The sequence below is a fragment of the Brachycentrus maculatus genome, unplaced genomic scaffold (assembly GCF_059751285.1).
Source record: "Brachycentrus maculatus isolate JH-2025_06_01 unplaced genomic scaffold, ASM5975128v1 h1tg000089l, whole genome shotgun sequence".
Taxonomy (NCBI): domain Eukaryota; kingdom Metazoa; phylum Arthropoda; class Insecta; order Trichoptera; family Brachycentridae; genus Brachycentrus; species Brachycentrus maculatus.
The window spans coordinates 1,752,421-1,769,549 of record NW_028280843.1 but is presented as its reverse complement, the minus strand read 5'-3'; the positions used below and the strand labels follow the sequence as shown (position 1 = coordinate 1,769,549).

The window sequence follows — 17,129 nt, the reverse complement described above, 5'->3', positions numbered from 1 at the left end:
TAGTTTTTTGATACATGACGTTGTTGAAAGGAGTGAGTGATATGGTCTTTAATAATGATGCCAAATGCATCGAAACATGTGTCATAATCGATTTTAATAAATAGTATTATTAATTAACTGAGAAATTTTTAAATACAAAATTGATAGATACTATAATAAAATGACTGCCAAATATTGATTTGGAAATATTTGCCAAATATTCATTGGAACGAAAAAGAAAATACAACAAAAATTATATTACATATTTTAATAAAACAAAAAAAAACTGTAGGTCAACCAACAATCATCACGAAAAAGAGAATTTGTAAAAAAATTATAATGATTAGAAATTATAATTGCGAAAAATCCCTAAGTTTGATATTTCTGGGTGGTAGAATTTCACATGACCGCCGTCCAATTTTTATTCAAGTAAATAATTAAATTACGCGATTTCCGAGTTTCGCGTGTCTCCCTGCAGACAATGTCGGAAACTTTCCTTTGCAAATGTAAATTCACTTACAGTGTCACAACAATAATGCGATTCCGGTACTGCAATAAATAAATAAAAAAAATGAACCTGCAGGAAGCCTTATTAATTTTCCTGGGTGCAAAGGCTGTCTCCAAACGTGGTAACGTGACGGTCGTGCGGAATTCGGAAAACCGAATTGCAGTGAATTTTAAAATTCAATTAAAACATAACTAAATCGTTTTTTTTTTTCGTAACATCAAAGGATTTTGTGAGAATTAATCTCTCTTAAATAATTGATAGTTCATAGTCATTAACTGTTATTACTAATATTAACATATTTGACGCGGTTGAGTTTTGAATTTATTTTGGCACATAAATTTTATTAGAGGTATTCAAATCAAAATAAGGAAATTTATATTTTCAATTTTACTTAATGAATTTCACTATTTTAAAAATTAATTTAACACGCGTTTCGATGCATTCCTCGCCATTTTCAAACAGCGCTAACGGTGCTTAAAAATAATGAAAGCTTTAATTTCATTTAATTTTAATTGAACAAACTATGTTTTTTTAAATTATTCATAATATGTTTTTGTTTTTATTTTTTGAAATAATTTAAATAATTTATATGCCATAGGAGCCACCTTAGGAACTTGCCATTTTATTTCAAGAATCGGAATAAAGATAACAAAAAATAATAGAAATAATTTAAGTTACGTGTGCTTGTAATACTTTTATCAAATAATTATACATAAAAAAGATATTTCGGATTATTTCACATATCTTACCTAACCTTACATATTGGTTTGGTAATATGTAAGTTTGTACGTATTTTAAAACTTAAGCATGTAGGTTATAGGATAAAAAGATTTACTAAGGGCTTTTGAACCATGAAACCTGCACGAGACGTTTCAATTCGTCAATCTCTGATCAAACGCCTCAATAATCCAAAAATATATATACTAACGTTGCTTTAGCCCTGCATTAGAAATTTCAGTTAAAATTTTGCTAAAAAGAGAAAATACGTTTTCCCGCTATAACTAAAAAAAATACTCTTAAATATTTATTTGTTATAGCGGTGCGGTGGAACTTATTTCTTTGTAGCAAAATTTTAACGGCATTTTTTTTATACAATCGTAACGTAGTATTTTAAGATTTTTTACAATTACTCTTTAATTACGTAGGTATATTTATAAAATTAGATTTTAAAGTATAGAAAAAACTAGGTTATCGTAAATCTTAATTTTTTTTATGAAAAGTTATCCATATTTACGTAATGAAGAACTTTGAAAATAAATATTTAGATATATATTGATTTTGAACCCACTTATTTTAAATTTATAACTTAATTATATGTAACTTATAATAAAATATATATTAAACTAACTGTATCCGACCACGCATTGCTGCGGCTCAGTCTGGTTGATTGTAAAATAAAGAAAACACACATTTCTTATACGTTCTATTTAACAATGCTTTTGATGTAATGTAAATTATTAAAATCTATAAAACAACAATACAATCGACAACATTGAAAGTTCCAAGTGACAGCAATGTCAAAAAGTACGCTGTCCATCATGAGAAATATTCGGTGTATCGTTTATTGCTGTCACGTTAAACAGATGGCGCTGCTATCGTAGTAAAAAAAGCTGTTTAAAAAAGAAATAACATGAAGCGTAAAAACATCGGTTACAGTTTATCGGTGAATTACTTTAGGAGATTTTAAAATTTTAACAAACGGGCTTTCACATTTTTATTTATATAGAAGATTGTGGCATTTGTTTCAATGCACTCGATATCATTTTCAAGCAGCGTACGTTAAATTTGTTTTTAATTTGAGAGTCGTGTCTTTGTTGCGTTGAAGGGTAAAGAAGGGGTAAATATCTCAAATAATACTCATTTTTTTGCAGTTCACAAGTGCCATCTATATTTGATCGACGAAATATTAACAGAGACCCCAGTAAATTTTGATGTATGGTATGCTAATACCCAGTACCCAGCTAATCCCCGTAAATACCTAGACTTCCATATTTCCTCATCTATTTTGAAATGTTAAAAGATGGTAAAAATAAATCAGAGTGGAGAAAAACGCAAATTTTTGATTATTTGAACACACTTAAAACTGTTGAAAATAAAACGGTTCTAATAATAACAAATTAAATATGTACTAGTTTCATGACAAAGTTGAATCGATTGATGACATTGTTGTAATTTTTCCCAGAGAATACATTTATATATTAATAAATCTAAAACAATAACTACCGCCGGATTTGTAGGATATAATAAATCAAACAATGAGATGTTGGGTGGAAGATAAATTAAACACGTGATGCCTCAACGTACTCTCCCCGTACCCGCAGCATCCACCCCTCGCCCCTCCGCAGACGTTCTTTTTAATTTTTAATATCGACGGAAGTTCGCGAATTGCAGAAACTAATATAGAATCTTAATTAAATGCCACAAACGGCGGTGTAACTTCGCCAGAAATATAATTTGAAATTCCTTTCATCGCTTCCGACGTCTGTATTGTGTAGCTCTAGAAAGGAGATGCCGGAATTATTCAAAGAAGTATTACGGGAAAAGTATAACAATGTTATTATTACACCAGTCAAATATTTAACCAGCCACGAGCGTTTAGCTTAGGATTTCTATTGTATAATAAAATCATCAAAGGGCTGTTTTTTACAAAATGATTCAAAGCAATACGAAAAGGAGTTGGTACTCTTATCATGGTGTTTCGCTAATTTTAGAACTCGTCTGTTCTTCAATTTCAAAGGGGATTAATAACACGCATTGAGCCAGTACGTAGTGTCGCCAGACCATCAGTCAGTGCGAGCTGGTTCTGTTCCACAGTTGGAAGTTTTACCAAAAATTTGACATATTCTCTTCACTAGGCCGAATCTCATTCTGTAAAATAAATAAATGTTACCAGCGAAAATTTATTTCTAACACTTCTGAATGCTTTGAAACGATGGCACGATGGTTTTAAATGACCAAAGAACAGAGATCATATGTGACCTTATCATTTTTACTTATTGAACGTGAGTTGCCATCCTTCAATCAACCTTTGGCCATCCTTAATTCAGTTGTATCTCCATAATTCGTATAATGCTTATGATATCATGGGTAAACGCTTTTTATTTGCATATAAAGTACAAATGTGACAAGCGGTATGTAATCCTCCTCTGTCAGGTTGACATTTCATTTAATTTTTATTTTAATTAGATTTTTTTTCTCGCTTATTATATATTTAATTTTTTTATTTTATCTTAATCATTTATTGGAAAACCAACAGATTATTTAACAATAATAACATTTTATAATAAAATTTTAAAAAAATACGTTCCAAGAACAGGTTTTCACGTAAGTTATTTAAAAATAAAAATAAACTGTCATGTTCATAAAAGTATAACTATTGTGTATAATAAACTTACATTACATGTTTTAATCAAATAATATAAATTTTCTTTATCAAATAGTCAAATAGACATCAACAATATTTCTCCAAAACGTATTAAAAAAAAATTAATTATGTCTATTTCATTAAGCATTGCATTGCATATCGCAGGCTCGATTTAAAAATTAATTTTGGTAGGAATTGGTGTGCATTTCATTGAGTGTCATAATATGACACTTTATAAAATGCACACAAAGTCCTACATGTATTATTGTAAATACATATATTATTTATATTATAAAGGCTGATTGTTATCGATTTACAAACTGCAAAAAATTAAACAAGCGAATAAAGGTATCCTTATAGGATACGTGATTTTCAGCAAAAATTGATCGAAAACAATTCATTCGCGTGTTTTTTTTTGTATTAATGTAATTATTTGTTTTCAGTGCCTCCCAATATTGATGATTCACTGAGCTCCAGTGACGTCATTGTAAGAGAAGGAGCGAATGTCACTCTCACGTGTAGGGCAAATGGTTCTCCCAAGCCAACTGTTAAGTGGAAGAGGGATGACAATGCCAAGATATCAATCAACAAAGGATATTCAGGTGATAATTAATATTTGATTATAAGAATAAAAGAAAACTTTTTGGCCTCCCTTCAGTACTTTTCAATATTTTTCAAAAAAATGATTGTTTGTTTTAACCCAAATAAAAAGAAAATATATAAAAGTCTTTCATTTGAATTTTTCAAAGCATTTTCCATTGTATTGGCAGAGTTTAAAAAAAATATTATTCGATTAAAAAAAGAGTCATGCAAATTAAATGTGTACTAAATAAATCAGATCTTGAATCGAGAATAAAATTTATGAAAAAAAAAATACAAATATTCAATGATATTTTCGTTGATATTCTTATAAAAATATCTTCAAATACACCGTACCGTAAAAAAATATGTATAATAATAATTGCATTTGTTTATTTTCTATGAAAGTTTTAGACACTTGGATATGTTTTTTTTCAGTTTTGGAATGGGACGGTGAAAGCTTAGAGATGGCTAGAATCTCCAGACTAGACATGGGTGCCTACCTCTGTATAGCTAGTAATGGTGTTCCACCGACTGTTTCTAAGAGGATTAAAGTTAGCGTTGACTGTGAGTATTCTACACAAACAATACTTAATTATAAACGAGGGTATTAGAACTATTAAAAAATTAAACACAGAATATTAATTGATACTCTACCAATACCTGAGTGATTTTATGCTCGTTAGTATTTGTGATCACCTGTTGATGAAAACATCTGTGGTTTTCGAAACTAGTCGTTTGAAATGAAGCTCAATTAGTGGCCTAATGCAAATGTTCAATTTTTAAATCAAGTTATTCTACAAAGTTAATGCCAAATCAATAAATAGTGTATTAGAAATTGAAAATCTCAAATACAAATTAATTGAAGTTTTTTTTCTCTTAATACGTATAATTGAACAAAACTATTTTAGCGTCAGCATCAAAATCAAAGATTTTTAATTATTTATTACATAAAGTGAAAATTAGTGTGTTTAAAAAAATGTTTATTAGGATAATAATTCTTACAACATTTTGAGTGTGTCCAAATACTTGTTCCCAAATCTGGATTATCTCCATTTATAGGAGGTATTTTTCATCTCACCAATATATGTCTTTAGTGAATTTCGAGTGATTTGAGAACAATGTTTCGAAATTGGTTCATATATATAGAACTTTCAAGAATTTGAGTAGTGTGGTTGTCAATAATGAGTAAAATTGGTGAATGTGACACATGGGTAAAGTAATCACTTAAACCAGCCTTTGACGGTCGTCAGCCCCGTAAATGCCCAGACTTCCATATTCTTCTTCATTTTTGATGAGATGTCAAAAAATAATAGGATAATTCTAAATATCACTTTTGAGCTTTGAGTTTCAAAGATTTAAAAAAGCGTATGAAATGGTTAAAATTTGGATGGAGAATTCTTAAACTGTTTTCTTGATAAAGTATTGACGTAAAGCTCTGTTGTTGTCAGACCGATAGTTGTTATACTGTTTTGTCGCATTTAATATATTGAGTAAACATCTTCGATATTTTTTCTAGTTCCTCCCATGCTATGGATTCCACATCAGCTCGTAGGAGCTCCCCTGAACTATAATGTTACTCTGGAATGCTTTACTGAAGCTCATCCAACATCTCTGAACTATTGGACCAGAGAGGACGGACACATGATCCACGAGACTAGAAAGTATCACATGGAGAATATTGTCAACTCTCCATCGTACAAAACGCACATGAAACTCACGATTGGCAGCATCCAGAACTCAGACTATGGGACTTACAAATGTGTAGCCAAAAATCCAAGAGGAGAATCGGATGGAACCATCAGATTATACAGTAAGTACCTTATTTTTGGACAATCCATTATTTTAAAACATATGATTTTATGTTATCAAAAATTATACACATTTTTTTATATTCTTCTAACCCTTATCCACAACCAATGGTGAATAGGGCACTGCATCGCACTGACACAGTATTATCTTGATCGTTAACAGATGAAAGCAAGGTGATTACTCCTGCGCTCCAGGGACCAGTCCTGGGTTATATTAAATAAACACGAGAGTGTTAAATCACCAATATTTATTTTCACCCCCCTCCCCCTGGGAATCGAACCCGGAACCTCCAGCACGGTAGCTAAACATGCTACCCATTACACTACGGAGGTGGGAGATTTTTATACACTCGTATAAATATGAACTCTGAAGGAGAAAATACAAGAAGGATTTATATAAATTATTAATTTAAAAATGACATACATTTATAGAATAAAGGATCTTTTGTGATGTAAATCAGTAATTGGACAGTATGAATAAATAAGTTACCTCTTTTATTATCGTGATTGGTTATTATTGTGAGTTATGGTACAGAAATGTTATTTTCATTGTTGAAAAATATATAACGGTCGGTTTATGAGTATTTGATGGGATTCGACGCAAGCCACAAGGTTTTATGGTTTAGTATTTTATTGTTAGGTCTTTATACAGTCTCATTGCTTTATCAGAAAATTTGATCTTATTTGACATTATTACGTTATGAAGGGGATGAAAATAACAAATGTTTCATTTACCTCATGTTTGAGGTAGTTCTGAATGGGGAAGTCTATGATACGATGATAATTGAAACCATATTTCAAGGTTTTATTTTATTCATAGCAACTGGTTTTATAACATTAATCTTCATAAAAACACTCTCTTTTAAACAAACTCTCAATGAATTTTTCTTTTGCTGTTGTTTGAGTAACAATTTTTCAATGTGAATTAATTTTACTATTTAAAAAACCGAAAATACTTCAATCAATTTATTTTCATGTTTCCGTGACGTAGCAATTAGTGTAGTGGTTAGTGCATTTACAGTGTAGTGGTAAATGCGTTTGGCTATCGTGCTAGAGGTCTCGAGTTAAATTCCCAGGGGGTGTCATAATAAATATAAGAGATTTTTCACTCTCATATTTACTATTACCCTAGACTGGTACCTTCAACGTAAGACTGGTCAACTTACCATCCAGTAATTAACGAACAACGTAACACTCCATCCATGAGATGCATCCCCCTTTGGACCATTTTGTGTGGATAAGGATAAGATAAAATCTTTTCTACACTTAGTCATAAATTAAATCAAATATGTAGTTGAGTCAATACAGAAGCTGATACATGGGTTTTTCAGCATTAATGAAAATGTTTTTACAACCATTGAAATATTATATTTGAGAAGATGGATAAAACGTAACTTTTTCCCTCCATAGAGAGCGTACTTCTTCCTACCAGCCGTCTAAATGCTCTAGTTTGTGGTTTTCACCATTTTCCGATAAATGGTTTTGACTTAAGTGAAAACGTGTGCGGTTCGTCACTTGTTGAATACCGTTTTTTTTGTTGTACGAAACACCTTTAAATATAGATTTTGTTATAAACTGTTTTAATTTAGTCATCAGTTATATTACAATAAATAAGTTCTATTAATGAGGGGGTATTTTTTTCTCCAGCATCATCTCCGCCAACAACGAGTCCTGGACCCCCTACAGCTCCCCCGCCCACTCCATCCGTACCTGAAGAGTTCGACAATTCCATCTACGGTGGAAAACATAGGGATGTTCCAGCCACTGATAAGGGTATGTAAAATTGTTATCCTAATATTTGTTTTAATAATACATATTTCTATTAAAAATTTAAATTTTAAATTTAAAGTCAGCTTTCCTTCAATAATAACATTCAGTTATACGTTCTAAGCATTAATTTCAATTGATAAATTTTAAAAAATCTCTGAGATAAAAACTTGTTTTGGCTGTGGAACTTATATTATATTATATTGATTGTAAATACAAAAACAATAAAAAATGTTATCAGCAGAAGTGTCCTTAAAGAGACATTAGGAAATTAAATTTTGAAGTAATGTCAAACTAAAAAAAAAACTTTAAAAAAAGTTTTACTTGTCAAATTTGTTCAAACGATATGTAAATATATTACTTCAAATCAATTTAGAATTGAATGACCAATTTTAGAGAGTTCGGATCAAACAGAGAAGCATTCAGTGAATGATATTTTCACGTATTTTTTTTTAATTTCTTTAAAACAAAATATATCTATTGGTGGGCTACTTAATAGATCAATATTTCACTTGTCACAATATTAAATTTGTTAAATTACTTAAAAATTTACGAAAATAGCCAAAGGTTTGAAGAATACGTATTGTATTGAATGTTATTGAAAATTTAACTGCGTTTTTTTGTTTACTCAAATATTCCTTGAAATTGTAAATATTGTTATGCATCTACGCACATATGTACTTAGATTTGAAACCAGTGAAAAAGTTTTCGTCGAAAATGGGCCGAATACAGAACTATAATTTGACGTGCATCTGTGCATTAAATCTGAAGATGTAAAAACGAAATAGCAAGTTTATCGAATTCGGAATTTTGAAGATATTCCAACTTTCTGTCTATGTATCTAGTTCCAGCATCAGAGCAATAACATCTACTTTAAATTCAAAATGCAGTCCCGACTCAAGCATCCAAACAAAAAAAGTTAAGGAACAGTTCCTTGGCGTACTACTAGTATCGAATATTTGCCTTAACGGACTTTTTCATTGGCAACGTGTACTGAATACACACTGTCTGAAATTTTACCAACTTTCCTCAACTTTGCTAGGCTCAACGTGTTGTTTGCCCTCCCTGCGAACGGGGAATATGTACGGAGAACAACCCTATCGCTTCTACACACATTATAATAAGGAAACGTTTTATAGTACACTAAAAAAGTGCTTCATTTTAATTTATTTCATTCATCAAACAAGGGGTGTATTAAAAAAAAACAGACCTTAAATAAATTTACTAGGTAAATACCACCATTTAAAAGAAATCTACTGTGACACGTGTTTCGATGCATTCCGTATCATAATCAAAAGCTGCGTGTGAAGTTAAGTCTAAATTTTAGAGTTGTGCCACTGTGACGTTGAAGGATAAAGAGAAGGCAAGAGCTGACTTATTTTTGTATCACTTTTATCACCATAAATAAAATGAAAATATTTTGAGTCTTAAGAAATTAAAAATTAAAAGATTGAATTAAAAAATAATTAATTTGTAATGTTGATTAAATAAATGATTTTCTTGCAATATATTTTTTTAAAAGAAACATTTTCACAACGTACAACTTCATAAAATTGCGAAAAAATCTAAAATAAAATTCATCTGGAAAGGTTTTTTGCTAACCGTCACTTCTTTACGTTTATGCTCGTTGTTTGCTTATTTTCTTACTGGCTGTAACTTGGTAAAATTATATTTTTCGTTGCACTTATTCTAAGTGATCGAAGCGTGAGAGGTGTACCAACTAATTATTCATTGGGAATGCATAGCTTTATAAAGATGGAATAGTATTATGCATTGATGAGCTAGACGGAGTTTGTATTCTACCGTTTCAGGATAGTGTAATTAGAACTACAATTCGTGAAGTAGTGGAGTGATGTTACTGAATTTAAAAGTTACATCTTCAAGCGACCAAAAGTTTTGTAGTACCAACCTATATGATACATTTTTGTCTATTAGAATAAGCGGACAATTAACAACGACAATAATAAACTTATTATGGTATTACTTTTATGTAAACAATTTTTTGTTTTTTTTTTTTATGCCCAAAGTATTTCATAAAATCAGCAGTAAATTGTAAAGTACAAATATGCCTAAATGTCCTAAAAGCATTTTCCACTTTTCGATATTTTGTCGAAAAAATAACATCAGTTCCAGTGATTCCAAACGTTTTTCTTTAATAAATTACACATTCAATTTAATCAAGACGAAAACGTGAAAGCATTAGGAAACTGGAAGTTTTGTGTAACATTTAATTTTGTGTGTGTATTAAAATAAGTTACATGGTTAAAATATAAAAATTAAACACTTGTATACGATCAATTTTTGAGTTTATTAATGTAAACACAACTACTTTCGAGAAAATTTGTAGTTTTCTAAACTAGTTGTGTTTGCATAAATAAACTCAAACGGTGGTATCCTACAAGTGTTTTATTTTTCTATTTAAATCATCATTTTTATCCTTCAAAGTGAATGTCAAATCAATTTATAAAACGAAAAGTTAAACCTTGTATTATTTGGTGTTTATACGTCAAGGTAATAAATAAGGAACCCCAAAATGTTTCATCCAAAGATTATAGAAATTGTTTACTCGCGTCAAGTTTTGAATAAACACAAATACAAGTAATAATTTGATATTCCCAACTTCCGAGAGGTGGGGTGAGAACACCGTTGGAAAAATCTTCATATGTAACAAAAACTTTCCCTCGCTGCTCGAGTGCTGTGCGCTGACCCATATCATCTGGCATTGTGTTAACTTTAGCAAAACGTATTGTGCCATAAACCATGACTTGTGTACTCGGGGAACGGTCGGGACTTTGAAAAACAATCATAAAAATGGTGGATAACCACCCTTCCTCGTTTCCTGTTATCCTGCTCCTCTGAGGCTCGCGAGAGGGAGAAAACAATGCGTTTTATTGGATCCCTGATTGAAAGTTGTTTGCTCGACTAATGCAGTTAACTTAAGTTACGGAGAAACATTTCTTTAAACAGGTTATTACTTCGACGTTCTTTTGTGCAAAATAAATATTTGAACAATGAATTTTCGAATGAACTCAGTACCGTATTCTTCTCGAATTATTGTTTATTGTTTTTAAATTTAGGTGTTCTTTACTTTTATTGAAATGAATTTCTGACGTGGTTAAAAAAACTTCGAGTAAATATGAGAAATTTTTATATTTTACCCATATGAAAATGAAAATCGGATGAATTCGAAAAATCAACCTTAAAATACAATTTATGTAATAAGTAGTTTTAGCTGCATAGTAAAATTAAAGAAACTTTAAAATTAATGGTTTGATTATCAACTATGTATAGATTTGAAAATCCACTTCCATAGTGTAGTGGTACTTGTGTTTAGCTACCATGCTAGAGAATCCGCGTTGATTCCCGAAGAGTTCAAAATAAATATTAGTGATCTTCAATATAATAATCCTGGACTGGTGCCTGAAACGCAGAGCTGATCACCTTTCCTTCGTGTATGTTATAATCAAGATAACACTGCCTCTATACGATGCAAGCACTATTGAGAGCGGGTAAGAGTTGGATTTTTTTTTCAAATTTTAATTTACTATATTAGACTGACACCTGAAGTATTAGAGTTATTGTCTTTGCGATTGAAATTCACAATAGTACTGAATAAAAACAATACTAATTTTTAGCACTTGACGCTTTAAATTTTATGAAAAATTAAATTTTATATCGAAAAAAATAAATAAATCGGGAACTATTTTTTTTTCTCAAATAACTATTATTAATGTCAAATAAAGAATAAAAATGAGTTTAATAAAATAACGACTCTTTAGTTTTTTCCACAATTATTTTATTTTACCGCTGATCGCGTCTTGTAGTGACCGACATAATCAGTCTGATTTATTTATTTTATTACATAAAATGCAGTTTCACCAAGAAATGTCAGTACAAATCTTAAATCAATCACTCCTTTGAACAACGTCATAAATCAAAAAACCTGATTTTTCAGGAGGTCGTTTTTAAAGTTTAAAAATAGAATATAATGTATAACAAACAAATATCAAGCTACTTATAGAACTTTTTACTGTGCAACAGATCTTTTTAGGTAAAACCTAAATGTTTTTTCTCCATTCAAAAAATATTAAGTACATATAAAAATAAAATTAAACAAAAGTTTTTCTTCAAAATGCAAAAACAACACATTCTGAATTGTAGCAGGTAAATATTAAGTAAAAAATATGCCACTTTTGCTAGGATTTTAGTAGATGTAGATTTTCTGAGCATTCCAAAAACATGCACTTGTGAAAATTCACGATTTTTGATATATGACGTTGTTGAAAGGAGTGAGCGAAATGTTATAAAACATGAATGCAAATTTAATATAAATTAAAAAAAAATATTGTTAAACGTTCAATATTTTTAATTGAGAAACCGGAAACCAGAATGAATTATTACGATCTGCTGTTTCGTCTCTAATCAAATTAGTAGCACAAAGAAATGCGAGGAAAAGCGACGAGAAATATGAATGAAAGCAAAATGTCAACTCGTTATGCATACACAAGTATTGTACGTAGTCTGCAGCTCGGATTCGTGTAATTCCGCAATGCATTCTAGTCTTTTGGTTCCGTACTTTTATATTCACTTTATTTTGCAGTCGCAATTAGTAGTCTGAACGAGGAGAATTCCATTTCGAAACTCCAATTGTGACTCCTATATTGTTGTCGTTCCTAGCCCTTTGCACATTATTATATCGTTTACAATTTTTTAGTGCAGCGGTTTTAAGTTTAAAAAATCTTATTTATTGATTCGGCATTAACTTAGTGGAATGACATATTGATTATTTAATTAAAGTTAAACACTCGAATATACCACTTTAATGAGTTTTATTTATATATACAACTAGTTACGAAAACTTACTACAAAACTTACTTCGTTTTAATTAGAACCAGAATATGAAAACATCTGTAAGTTTTCGAAACTAGTCGTATATATAAATAAAACTCATTAAAGTGGTATATTCAAGTGTTTAATTTTAATAAAATAAAAAAATCTTAGTACAATAATTATTTTTTATTTACCAAAGTAGACATCAACTCTTTATAGTGACCATTTGTGTATATTTTACCTCAATGCTGAATAGGGTAACGCACAGATTTTACTTAAACATTACTTACGTGAAGGCAAGATAATCACTCCTGCGCTCCTGATTCTCGAAAATAGGAGTGGACTATATTTAAAAGGATGCAGATGATTTAAGTGATGGAAAATAGAATGAAGGTCAAAACTGTCATATAGGATAGGAAATGGAGAAAGAAAAGTTCGCATGAAAAGAGAATAGCAGCAATAAGTAGGATGTTCGAGTCCTCAAAGAGGTTACTTTTTAGTGGATAATTATTTAACACCTATTTCAAAACAAATTTTAATATGACTTCAAATTTCTATTTATTTAATAACATTGCATCGCATTTTTTAAAGAAATATTTAACAATATTTCAAAAATTCAGGATATGCTCCACTTAGGAGTTATTTATATGAAGTTTTTTTATCTTATTAATCTTAACACAGATGAAAAATAATATTAAGTCTGGGCATTTACAGGGCTTACGGCCTTTCATCAGGTGGTTTAAGTGGTCACTTTATACACTGTGTAATATTCAATACTCTATCCATGATTGACAACCACATTACGCAAATTTTGGAAGTTGTATTTATCCACCGCGTTTTCGTCGGCAAAATCCATGTTTCTAATAAGTTTTTTCTTATAGAAACTTTTACTAAATTTGCATAAGATTTTTTTCGGAATTATTTTAAATACTTGCATTAAAATATTACGTTCAATTTTCATAACTTATTATCTACTTTTGACCACTTTTTATTTATAAAATTGAACCGAAGTTTGAACGAACATTGATAAATAAATACAAAATCTTGATAGTTATATACCATAAAACTTAAAATACTTTCGAGAACGAATTAGATAAATCCCTTGAATTGTATTGTGTTTATGTGATTAACGATAAAAATAGGGTCCATTTTATTCCATAGAATGATAAAAATTGTAAATATTTTCGAAACTGTTTATTTTTACTGCAAATTATTTTCAAGGGATGTTTAAATATGCAATATGTGTCAGACAGGGGTGAATCTGATCTAGTCGTATTTTCGAAGTGCCATTCTTCTCTCACACTTTAACGTTATTGGTTTTTATTGGGAAACTTTGGTTAGAAATCGGACATATTGAGGGAAGGACTGCTGTCACCCGTTGATGTTCCCTCCTTCCCTAATCTGATCTACGCCACCAAACTTTTTAATAAATATTTCAAAATATATTTCTGAATATTGGTATTTACTAAGTAAAACAACAATTTTAAAAATACATCATCCCTTAATAAATTATTTATATCAAAAACCTTTTTAAAACGCTCAATCAATGCCAACTGAATTTCAACAACTAAAACTCGCATTTTTTTATGTGCAAAAATTAATTCACCAAATTACAATTAATCGTGGAACAACGGAGTGTAACTCTTAATAATAATGATATGTCTCGACGTATAAGGACGAATTGTTACCATATTCTTAAACCAGATTTTTGAAATTTTCTAGAATATTTTTTTATGTTCGAATCTTAAGTGCTTTGTTCAGTGCGTTTGGCTGCCGAGTTAGAGGTTCTATTCCCTTAAGGGTTAAAAAATATAAGTGATTTTGACATGAAAATTTATGTAATATTACCCTTGACCTGAAGCGCAGGGCTGATCACCATTCCTGCATGTATTTAATGAATAATATAAAATTGTTTATATACGATGCAGTGCCCTTTGCACCATTGGTTGAGGATAATGGTTAGTAAAATAATCATAATAGTAAATAAATAGTATAAATATTTAAAGCATATTTGAACAAATTCGTGGTTCCAATCATGTCAACCCTTATCAAAATTCATATTTATTCTATCAATAAATTAATAAACAAGTTAGATCATATAATAAAACGCAAGCTGAAACCAATTTGACCAAGATACATAAAACTATAAGACCAACATAGAATAAACCTTTTTAGAATATTGGAAACACAGATACGGAGTTAGATTACATATTTTAACTTTCTAAATGCGATACTTTAATAACGAAGTTCTTTTCCACAGCATGGTTCCATATTCTAGTACAGTAATTCGGCCGAATGAAACTTGCTCAAAGTAAAGCCCTAGACATAACGATAAAGTGGTTCATCCGTCCCCTTCTTTCTCACAAAACGACACAGGGAACAATAGGTTGTCTCTTTCCTTGTTTCTTGGCTTTTCTATCATTTTACGACTAAGGCACCGATATAACTACCCTCACGATTGGTTTTGTAAATCAAAATATAACGGCAATATCAGAGTTCGGGGGTCCTACAACTAGATATTTGTGATTTTATTTTATCTAATATGGAGATGAGGTTTGTTGTCCTTATGAATATGTTGCTTTTATACAATACAAGCATATTTTTTCCATTCTTATTGGCATCATTTTATGGATCAAACATCGATTTTGTATAAACAATCATATTTCTTAAATGAAAACCAATGCTTGATAAATAATAAAAGAAATTATTTTTTGACATCTCATCAAAGATGAAGAAGAATATGGAAGTCTTGGACACACTCAAATAAATTGTTGTCTTTAACAAAGAATAAAAAACTATTAGAATATGAATATCCTAGTTCTTTTTATAATTTTTATCATATAATAAGCTTGAAATCCTTGTGATTCAAATAAAGAAAAAGTTTAATGAATATCTCGGACGAAACGCTTGAGACGGAATAAAGAAGGCGATTACATATCGCTCACTCCTTTCAAGAACGTCATAAATCAAAAAAACAATTTTCAGGAGAACGTTTTTAAAGTTTAAAAATATAACACAATGTATTAAAAATAATTATCAAGCCACTTATTGATCTTTTTACTGTGGAACAGATCTTTTTGGTAAAACCCGAAGGTTTTTTCTCCATTTGAAAAATATTTAGTATATTTAAAAAAATAAGTAAACAATACCTTTTCTTCAAAATGCAAAATCAATATTTTCTGCCCTGTACCGGGTAAATATTAAATTGAAAATATGCCTCTTTTGCAGGGATATACATTTTCTGGGCATTCCGAAAACATGCACAACTGAAAATTGACGATTTTTGATTTATGACGTTCTTGAAAGGAGTGGACGATATGGGGATTACGAATTATCACTACCTGGTTTAAACAATTACTTTGTTTTCTGTGTTAAAATCAGTAAACTACCAAAATTTGGATAATATATTACGTACATATTTCATTTGATACTTAAGCCATTCCAGTCAATAACAGTTTGTAAGTCCTGTTAGAGCCCATACTTCTATTTAAATTTTTCAAGACATTATGTAGCTATCATATCTACCTTAAAAGTGAAGTAATCAGTTCGCTTGTTAACTGAGCTGGTGGTTTTGGGATCGATTCCCAGGAGAGTAAAAATAAATAAGTATATGAAGGTTGAAATGATTTTTCTCTCAAACATTTATTTAATATTATCCTGATACCTGTACCACTTTTAGAGCATACGGCTGATCACCTTTCAGTTTATGTTTTCAACGATCAAGATATCACCGCTTATATATGACGTAGTACCCTACGCATCACTGGGTGCGGATAAGAATAAGTAAAGTAATAATAAGTATATGGTTTAAATAAATTAATTTTGGTTAATCAGGTATTTATGTACAAATATTTACGATTTTAATAAAAGTTTAATTCAAATTTTTTTTTTATCAATGTAATGAAAAAACTTTGTCATTTTCATAAATAATATTGTAGAAAAAAAAAAACAACATTAATGTTACCAATTTAATATGTGTCTATATATCAAGATACTTGTTTAAAAAAATGGTAATGATGCTTTTGTGTACATATTTCTTATTTTTCTTCCGACCTTTAATGAAAAAACCAAATGGTGTATAGGGCACCGTAAAGTATCGTCTCTTACATAAAGGCAATTTGATCAATCCTGTGCTTCAGGTACAAATCTTAGTGAAATTTAATATAAAAAATAATTAAATAAAGTAAAACATTTTTACCAGACAAAACAGGAAAAAGTAAAATTGTTTTAAACTGAAATTCATAGAGAGACGCATAAGTTCACTCGTTTCATTTTTCCAATGACGTGAAAA

At 30.0% G+C, this 17,129-nt stretch overlaps 1 protein-coding gene across 1 annotated transcript in view; it reads left to right on the top strand.

Moving 5' to 3' along the window:
- The window catches only part of LOC148310707 (lachesin-like), a 154,317-nt gene that overhangs the window by 132,673 nt on the left and 4,515 nt on the right, over positions 1-17,129 (top strand). The window contains exons 5-8 of the mRNA XM_088257887.1: positions 4,295-4,453; positions 4,869-4,997; positions 5,950-6,243; positions 7,889-8,014. Coding sequence (XP_088114013.1) covers positions 4,295-4,453; positions 4,869-4,997; positions 5,950-6,243; positions 7,889-8,014 — 708 coding nt within the window. The remainder of the gene's footprint in view (positions 1-4,294; positions 4,454-4,868; positions 4,998-5,949; positions 6,244-7,888; positions 8,015-17,129) is intronic.